This window comes from Pocillopora verrucosa, chromosome 9, assembly GCF_036669915.1.
Source record: "Pocillopora verrucosa isolate sample1 chromosome 9, ASM3666991v2, whole genome shotgun sequence".
NCBI lineage: Eukaryota > Metazoa > Cnidaria > Anthozoa > Scleractinia > Pocilloporidae > Pocillopora > Pocillopora verrucosa.
This window is the reverse complement of record NC_089320.1, coordinates 7,936,516-7,945,939: the sequence shown is the minus strand read 5'-3', so window position 1 is coordinate 7,945,939 and position 9,424 is coordinate 7,936,516. Positions and strand designations below refer to the sequence as shown.

The window sequence follows — 9,424 nt, the reverse complement described above, 5'->3', positions numbered from 1 at the left end:
ACAAAAAGGTTGACAAAGAAAAGAAGGAGTTAACGCCATCACGACATCCAGATTTAGATGACTAAACAAACAGCCAAAGCGACGTTAAAAACTGCATTTTTAGCCATTTCTATTTGGATCAAAACTTCCAACACTTTCAAACCAGTGCCTAAATTTAGGACGTATTCGTAGTTGCACGGAAACATTGGAATTTAAATGCTGTTCAAGCAAAGATTTGCTCTTCTGTGAACATTGTTTGCATTATTAGCAGTATCAGCACAACATTGGCCTGTTGTCACGATAACGTGTCTGTAGATAAAGGTAAACTAATGCATCTAAGATTTTTTTGTTATTTAAGTTATGCAAAACAGTTTCGTATTATAAGTCGTTGTTGGTGAGGGAAATCAAAAAGGAGGAAACCAATTGCCTTGTTAAAGAATTGGCACCTCCAAGCTGTACATTTTTCATTACAGAATAGTCTGCAGTTAAGCTGTGAATGAAGCTTGGCCTAGAAAAATAGATAACCACGGTTAGTTTTGATCTCGTTTTATTGACTTGTTTTTGAAGGACCGGTTTGCTGATTCCCAAAGCTTTCCACCGTTGGACAAAGAAAATAATTACAACTTAACTGGGTTTGAGGAAAGCGAAGGGAAAACTGTGTTGAGATTTAGTAGGAAATTTGACACCTGTGATCCTCGCGACAGGAAGATTGAGGTAATCCTTAACATAGCCTATTCGTTTTTTCCCGTATCAGTCAACTCGGCCAAAATATTTAATCATGGCTAAAAAAGTATTTGTACTGCCTTTTAAAGGCAGTGTCACTGTGTCTGAATAAATTGTATACCATGTTGATATAATATTTATAGCTACATCATTCAACTGTTCAGCGCTAATTAATTATGTTCTCTTGTTTTTTTTTAAAGCAAATAACGCAAATTGGTATTTCACTGTTTACTCTTTTTTTCATAGGAAGGCACCACTAAGGTTGTGTTTGCATATCATGCAAAGGACCCCACGTCTGAGGACGATATGAAGAAACATACATTCCGAGGGTCGAAGAGCATTCTACTTCTTAACAACATGGACAAGAAACAAGTGAACGAAACCGGGTGGCAGCAGTTTTACATCATAAATAGAAATGTTAGTTACAAATAAAAATTATTCTTTAAGTGTTCTAAATTGTGGAGAATGTTGTCGAAAGCGAAGAGTGTCCAGTCATAGAATCTGAAGCCTACTCAAAATAAAAATACCTTTTTTTCAGGTAACAATTCCTAAAAAGCGCACAACGTATTGGTGTTCTCTTATCCAACTACCCGAGTTCAAATCAAAGCATCACATTACAAAGGTGAGTACAGAAGTGCAAATCATTGCAATAAAACCTGTTTTCATCCGTTTATCGCTTCTTATGGTTAAGTGACTGATCAATGCAGAAGGCCACCGTGTAAATCCTTACGAAAATGATTCAAAAATATGAACTTGCATGTTTAGAAATGCGTTGATAACAAATAGTTTAGACGCTCCAACTGAGTTCTCCAAGGAAAGGCAATTTCGTAGTCGGTGATATTTAGTGACATTGCAATAACTTTCGACATTTCATTTACGCATTTCAAAATTCTCCACTTTTGATTAGTCGTGTCAGAAAAAGCCACACCTTTAAGTGGAATGGTTAGTTAACGGCGGGTTACGAAATGTCTAGGAACAGGGAAGAACCTAAGGTAGGTTTACGAAAGGTGTGCCGGTTGGCCTAAGGTTTCACAAACGTTTGGTTCTTAGTGGCATTCTAGATATTTTCTTGTATCAAGTAATCAATAATTAGAATTAAAGCGTTTCACTATTGATGTTGGTGTCGCTTTCGCAAATTTTCAGTTTGTTCCTCTTTTATAGTTTGAGCCATATGTAACACCTGGAAACGAAGGCATCGTGCATCATTTACTCGTCTACGAGTGTTATGGAAATTTTAGTAATGCTACCTTACATGGTTCTGGCTTTGATTGTCATGAAACACCCAATATGCCTCTAAGACATTGTTACGGCTACAGTGTCGTTGCTGCTTGGGCTGTTGGTGGTACGGTAAGATATAAAAGTTATAAATTGGAATCGCTCACTTTAGGAAATTAACCAGTTCGGGCCATAACCATTTCTGGATATCGGTTTCGAGCTTTGTGATTGGGTAAGATCAAAACCAAAACAAAGCAAATTTGGCCGAGAGGTGCTGGAAATAAGAAGAAGCTGATTTTTTTTTTTTTTGTGGCGGCCATGTTGTAATGCGGTAGTAAGCTGAAACAAAATTCGCTAATAAGGACTGGACGTAAGATACCATTAAAAATATTCGTTTATTTCAAACATTCAACATGCATGTCCTCGACATTCTCGCATTCTGGAAGAGTAAAGCGGATTCCTTCTAGCACAAATTCTTTGTAACGCTGTGGTCCTTCCACCAAGAGCGTCACAGAAATAAAAGCTCCTCCGCCAGCCTGTTTGTATCTGGAGAACTTCTGGGTAGAGCTTGGCCTCGATGTTACTGTCCGTTCTCCGTTGATTTCCCTATTTTGGGTTACAAGAAAACCAATTAAATAAGGTTGAACCAAATAACGCGCACTGATAACAATTGGGACGAGTAAGGTGTGAGATAGCGGAATCGGGATAATTTCATTTCTCTCCAGTATAGGTCGAGGAAAGACAATATCTTGCTTCTCTCCGATTTCTAAACAGACATTATCAATTTCAGTCCATCAAGCCTTTACGAAAACGTAACAGTAAAGCAAGAAAACAGTAACTTACCCTTCAATTCCTGGATATTTTGCCACATCGAAGCAAAGCATGCAGCTGTATGTTTAGAAAGTGCTGAACCGTGCCGATCTGCTGCCCTTTGACATCTTCTAAAGTGTATGTCTTTCTCTGCGATTTGCTGAAAATCTGGACTTCTCGTAGAGCCTCTGGAATGCGTTCCATTTCTCGTGGAAGAAGACAAGCCAGTGCATGCGAGTCATACGTGTTGTCGTCTTCACTTTGAATAACAAGCGGTGTTCCACGTGGAGCTTTGATCTTGAAATTATGATACCTGGAAAATAAACGCCAATAAATACATGAGTGGGATAAAATAAAATCAAGTAGTCACAATCTATATTAAGACGAATACACATGATCGAATTCAATGCAAGAGAATCATACAAGGTATTTTGCGCGCTATTGATCGATTCGCGGGAGAATCTAGGTCTCAGAACACTACAAATTCGGTCCTACAGCTTTTAGTCAGCAATAATATGTCCTTTACAATTACCCTTTGATTTGAACACCCTGTATAGAAAGTTTGTTTAGGTAATCACTGCAAAATGTGGAAGCACGAGCGGTGTTTCTAAACGAGTTTCACAATTACAGACTAGTCCCTTGTGGTTTTAGACGAAAATTTCACTCTCATCAGTTCGTGTAGTTAAACTCCAACCTTTGTTTCCGGAATGTTGTAATAGAGACACTTCGGCAAGGCTTTCCACCAATGTGATTTCTTTATTTCATCTTCATGCCGCTCTTATCGCACATTTCCCGGATACGATACCTGAAGATGTGAGAGCTCAGTGAGCGAATACCTCTTTGTTTTATGTTTGCCCGAAGGAGAACTTACTTAATCACATTTATGTGTTAGATCCGTGGTTTCCTGAAATTATTTTTTAGTGTGCATTCGCCTTGGCTGAATGAATCTCTCTGATGTCAAGATCGACATTGATTAGAAATTTCATCCAGAGCTCCGATTTAAAAGATTCTTTGTTTATGGCACTGAACCAGGTTCGTGGCAGATTTGTGCCACAAAGACGACAAAGTGTCTCGAGATACTGAATGTGTTCATCCATGCTGTTGGCTTGATCTGAAATTCACAATGTAGGCTTATAAAGGTCCGATAAATAATTGTCCTTTTACTTTAAATTGGCCGGCCACAACGTATGGTTAAAATTTATGGTTTACACGATACTCCGATGGATCTGAACAAAGGAATCCGTCTGGTAGTTTGCAGACTAACAGACTTTCAACATTCGTGCACTCGAGCAAAAACCTCGTGCACTCGATTGGAATCTTGACAAATTGGAAGCAAATTTATTCTAGTTTTTTAAAAGATTTTTTTTAGGAATCAAAAAAATGTAGCATACCTGAAAACCTCAACTAAATAGAGGTTATTCCTCGATCGAGCCCTTCGCAACATGGACCTCCACCCGACTTTTAGTCTGAATTTTTCCTTCTCGTCATCGCGACCACCATCAGTTCTTTGCTTGTTGTGTGTAATTGCTTGTCTTCTGTAATTTTGCAAGGTTTCATGGGATATGGGTAGGGAACTAAGTCGTTAGGGCTCGAATAAAGTAATGAGTGAGTTTCCTCGATGTCCCACTACGACATCCATGTTGGTGACGTCATCAAGTATCCAGAAATGGTTATGGCACGGACTGTTAACTTTTTGAATTTAGAAGGTTTTTGGTTACTCTTCCCGTATTTTTGTTTTTTTTTTTTTATTAAACAGGCATTTTATTATCCACCGAAGGCTGGGTATCCAATTGGTACGTCGGACTCGCCAAGAACACTTTTGCTTGAGCTACACTATGACAATCCCGATGCAATTGAAGGTTAGCACCTCACATTTTGCTTTTTTTATTTGTTTTAATTTTTAATTAAGAAATAGAAACAATGAGATACGTCGTATTTTGCCCTCATCTATAAAATATCTCATTCCCTCGATATTTTATATTTTTTGTCAAATAGGACGAAAAGACAGCTCAGGGGTTCGTTTTTACCACACTTCTCATCTCCGTGAGTACGATGCTGGGATAATGTCTGTTGGAGAAAGAATAAGTCAATTTGCGATAATCCCACCAAAACAGGAATCTTGGTTGACTGTGGGTTACTGTCCCAAGGAATGCTATCAGGTAAATTGTCTCAAACGTTCACAATCACTTTGCGTTTTCATGAAAATTTCTAATTCATATTCATGCAATCCAGACTTCCAAAAAAGGGGAAAAGAGGCAATATGGTGAAGCTGGCTTCGAAAAGGGGAAAAACACATGTGCTTTACAAATAATGATTTTACCTTTTTTTATACACGGTGCATTTAAGTTTGCACAGTGCCTAGGAACGTGTGTCATAAATTTACTCCTGCACTTAATGTAAAGCACCTTTTTTCTTAGGAAGACCTGCAGGCGACTAAGCTCCCTGATAAAGGAATAAAAGTGTTTTCTGTCTTTCTTCACACCCACCTGCAGGGTAAGTGACCTTGCTCTGCTTTTGTTGTTTAGAAGTGGTGGTTGTTGTTTGTTTATATTTACGCCTGTCTGTCTTATGTTTCCACGTTCTATTGACAGTCGTACTTCATTATGGAGCCAAACTTAAATATAACTGAGTTTTTGTGTTCATCCTCAGGGCGTGCAACATGGACAAAGCATGTTCGCAACGGAATTGAGTTACCAGAAATTGCAAGAGATGACCATTATGATTTTAACTTTCAGGTAATTTATACTTCATACCAATGGTGCGACTTAATGTGGCACAAGATTCACTATTAGCATTTAGCGAATGCACGAGAATTGTAATACATGGCTCCTTTCAGAAATCAATTTGCATTGGACATTGCTGGCTGCCAAGCTGCGAAATGATCTTATTAAAAAAACTTTTCTTCATTTCCAATAATTAACATTTACCTGTTGTTTCGCAGGATATACAAGTTTTGAGAGAAGAGGCTCACATCAAACCGGTTTGAGAAAACTTTGATTTTAGTGCCACTTTTTTCTAGAATTATATTTTATTTTAGCTCATAAACAAATAATAATTTATATGAGTTAGAAGATGTGTCCCATTGATTTATTCAATGCACTCAAGCTCTCCACGCGACCATTTTAAATTAGTATCTAAATGCGCAAATGTGATTGAATATTCTGATGGAAGAACAACATTGCATATGATAATTTTAAATTCCTTTTTTAAATAAAATTAGATTAAGTTTATGTGTGTTTGATCTTTTCTATCAGATCGGGATTTGAAAATTCGCCTGCAAATGATCGCCACACATTTGTGACATAAAATTTTTATATTCCGTTTTCTTGACTGACGTCTTTCTTATCCTTCAGGGGGACGACTTAATTCATTTCTGCAAATACGAGACAATGGATCGCGATAAACTCGTGCAGGCAAGTGCGATATCTGAGCCCTCAAAAATCACTGATTAGTCTCTCCAAGAGTATGGGCGACATTCAGAATTTAGATTGGCGTTGGTTTTCTCGTAGCAGTGACACCTTTCTCAATCCCTATTTCAAGTGATTGCAACAAAAACATGCCATCGTTGATTTTTGCTATATATGCTTCATGACAGAGTGACAGATGATGTACTCCTATTCCACCTACAGGCTGGTTTCTCCACCACTCAAGAAATGTGTCTGAATTACATGTTTTACTATCCTCGAATGGTGAATGCTACAGCATATTGCTCCAGCTCTCTACGTAAGCCAGTGTACGACTTCATTAAAGAACACTTGTAAGTGAATTAATACATACTTGTTAAAGTAAACTTGTTAAAATAATGTTAAATTAGACCTGGTCTGCTGCTTAGAAACCACCCTAATATGTTAGTCGTGAAAATAATCAAAAAGAGCCTTAAAAGTGGGACAACAGCTCAAATAAAACCAGTGTTGCATGCTTTGCCAGCTTAAATCTTTCGCATTTCTCAACAAGAAGTCGTTTTTGGGAGCTATTTTATTTAATAATCACCCATCCCTGTTTAATTTCACAAGTACTGGCATCATCTATGAATAAAAAAAGTAAGAAGTTTAACACTGAAGTATTGGTATTCGGAGCATTGTAATTATTCCCTAGATATGCTATTTGTGTATTTGGTTCAATCTTATACTGTCGTGCTAAGGTATCCCCCCCTGAAAGGAGGAAATGAATTTCTTTTACAAAGGGCTCTATCATAGCTTATATCCGCGTATTTCACTCTTCACGTGAAACGAAATGATCCGTCCAGCAAGTTTCTTGAAGGTAATAGAACATTCAGCATTGATCATGACTGGCATCCTTTCTTTGCCAAGTCATCAAGAAGCTGGATAAATCTCATTGGCGTTCTAGTCAACTCACACAGAAAAATGACCAACCCATGAATTTAAGCACGTAACTGTATTTACATTGCATCCTTATATATATCCTTATAACAACCTAGAGAACAAAAAAGTACGAGAAGAGTTGAAGAACACGAAGTGGATGATAAATACACATCATTACACCAAAAGAAGCGAACATGATTGCGGAATTAAACCAAAAATTGTTTAATAAATCGTATAGATATAGCATGTCTTGTTTTAAGCAATGTTAGATTTGAGTCTATTTTTAATTTAAATCTTCTTTTGTTTAGCCCATCCATGGCGGTGACAAAACGGCCAAATCCTCTCATTGGGGCAAATATCTCATGGACGAAGGAATTGGCGTCAGACTTGAGGAAGAGACTCGATGAAGCAGACACATTTTTTTCACATTGCCGCGCGGTCAGTAAACTCAGGAGGGGTCACGACACTCGCTAAAGTTTACGTTACCATATAGTGCCATTCTTAAGGGTGATAATGAGATCCCGACATAATGTGCATGAAAAGATGTCGAAATGATAAAACAAAACAAATAATGAGTGTATGATCATGGGTGTGTGTGCTTGTCTATTGGGTGGAGGGGACCCTCTTAATCTGGGATGGTAAATGCCTGGTCATAGGCATAGTTTTCATCGTAATCGTAGTTTTCTTTATCTTCAATCTGATTCAGTATGCAACAGTAAGTCTGCCACCTCCTTAGAGGAGTAAAAGTAAGTGTACAGCGCTGAGTCTCCTGTGAAATATTGTTAATGTTTTCCTTCCCAGAGATCTAACAACTATCCGATTCCAAAGATCATGAAGCCCTTACCTCCTAGACAGTCCAACTGCCGCGAAAGAAGCACAACACCGGCCCCTCCAGTCGGAAAAAACGGCCACGCCAGTCGGAACAACGGCCCCTACAGTCGGAAAAAACGGTCCCTCCAGTTGGAGACGCCTTCTCGGTGACGACATCGTACTCCACAGCAATATCTCTGCTCATTAGCTATTTCGTGTTCATGTGAACGATCAAAGATATGCTATCATGATCACCGTTAAAGACTGTCTATCACAAATTGCTAGAGTTTACAGTTAAACCAATTTTTGCTCCATATCTTAACCTAGAGATGATCTCTTAGAGGATTAACATTGCCATAGTTGACATAGATATACATCACTAACAGCATTAGTGAGCTTTTTTTTTTATAGAGGCGTTAACGGCTAAGGCAAACGGAAAAATAAACTCTGATTTCCCTCACCTTGTACTTGGTGTGCTCGATTACTCTATAATTCCCTTATAAAACAAGTTCTTGCATACTGCTGCACAATATGGGGTAACTGTACAAAATAACAGTTGAATAAATTGTTACGGCTACAGAGACGCTGCGCCAGAGTAATGCTAGATGTTAATTTACAGGACAATTCAGTTATGCCATCTACCAAATTAGGTTGGCTTCCCATCGACGACATCATTCGCGCAATTTCACAAAATCGGTAACGACCATGTTTAAGAATATCTTTTCTTTCATATTAACTACACTAAGGTTAGTCAAAACACTACACGAGAACCTCAGAAAGAAATCATCTCATCATGCTTATGAGCAAGAAAAATTAAGGCCTCAGAAGATTCCATTCCAGTGCCACTCGTCGATGGAACGGACCAGAACCATCTCTTGGAGATACGAAGTCACAGAGGCGCCTTTTAAGTCCCCTTCACAGAAAAATTAGACTGGAAAAGCTCTGTTACTGAACAGTGTGTTATTGAATACAAATATTAACTTGAATTTACCAAGCTTCTTTTTCTTTTACTTCAGATTTGGTTTGTTCTAGCTTTAGATTATCAAAGGGGGGATTATGTAAACTATTGAGTTATCATTAATCGATGTTACCCTCGTTAAATAAAATTAATAATAATAATAATAAGAACTATCATTATCCAATCATGTCCGACCAAAAGAGCACAAAAGAAAGAACAATATTATTAAAAACAATATATGAAAGTAGAAGAAATTAGTTCCTGCGATTGAAATTCTTAACGCCTTACGCATCAAGATTGAGACAAGTGATTTTTAGCGAGTGCTCTGTTTTGTCTAAGGTATAAACTAAGTTTCTTTAAATACTCTTGATTGAATCTAATTTAATTGAATCTAATGCGTAACAATGGCAGTGATTTGTCACGCTTCGAAAAGCTCCCGCTACTCTGTGACTTTGTTGGCTCTGTATCGCGTTTTTTATGTTGACCAAAATCTACCTACCAAGAAACGTACTGGAAACCTGGAAGCACCGAGAGACGACAAATATAACCAGTTATCGGACGAAATTTGGATCTCAACCTGAAAGAACACAGAATCAAAGACCACTTT

At 38.0% G+C, this 9,424-nt stretch overlaps 1 protein-coding gene across 2 annotated transcripts in view; it reads left to right on the top strand.

Annotated features, from left to right (window-relative positions):
• Positions 1-8,324, top strand: part of LOC131784686 (DBH-like monooxygenase protein 1) — an 8,761-nt gene extending 437 nt beyond the window's left edge. The window contains exons 2-14 of one of the 2 annotated variants that reach the window (XM_066171771.1): positions 547-693; positions 949-1,119; positions 1,241-1,324; positions 1,864-2,049; positions 4,505-4,586; positions 4,723-4,886; positions 5,145-5,220; positions 5,377-5,462; positions 5,669-5,707; positions 6,081-6,140; positions 6,357-6,484; positions 7,358-7,487; positions 7,851-8,324. In XM_066171771.1, the coding sequence (XP_066027868.1) occupies positions 547-693; positions 949-1,119; positions 1,241-1,324; positions 1,864-2,049; positions 4,505-4,586; positions 4,723-4,886; positions 5,145-5,220; positions 5,377-5,462; positions 5,669-5,707; positions 6,081-6,140; positions 6,357-6,484; positions 7,358-7,487; positions 7,851-8,030 (1,533 nt within the window). In that variant the 3' untranslated portion in view covers positions 8,031-8,324. Of the gene's footprint in view, positions 1-546; positions 694-948; positions 1,120-1,240; positions 1,325-1,863; positions 2,050-4,483; positions 4,587-4,722; positions 4,887-5,144; positions 5,221-5,376; positions 5,463-5,668; positions 5,708-6,080; positions 6,141-6,356; positions 6,485-7,357; positions 7,488-7,850 lie in introns of both variants that reach the window. The other variant, XM_059101506.2, reaches the window with a different exon arrangement.
• The last annotated feature ends 1,100 nt before the right edge of the window (positions 8,325-9,424 follow it).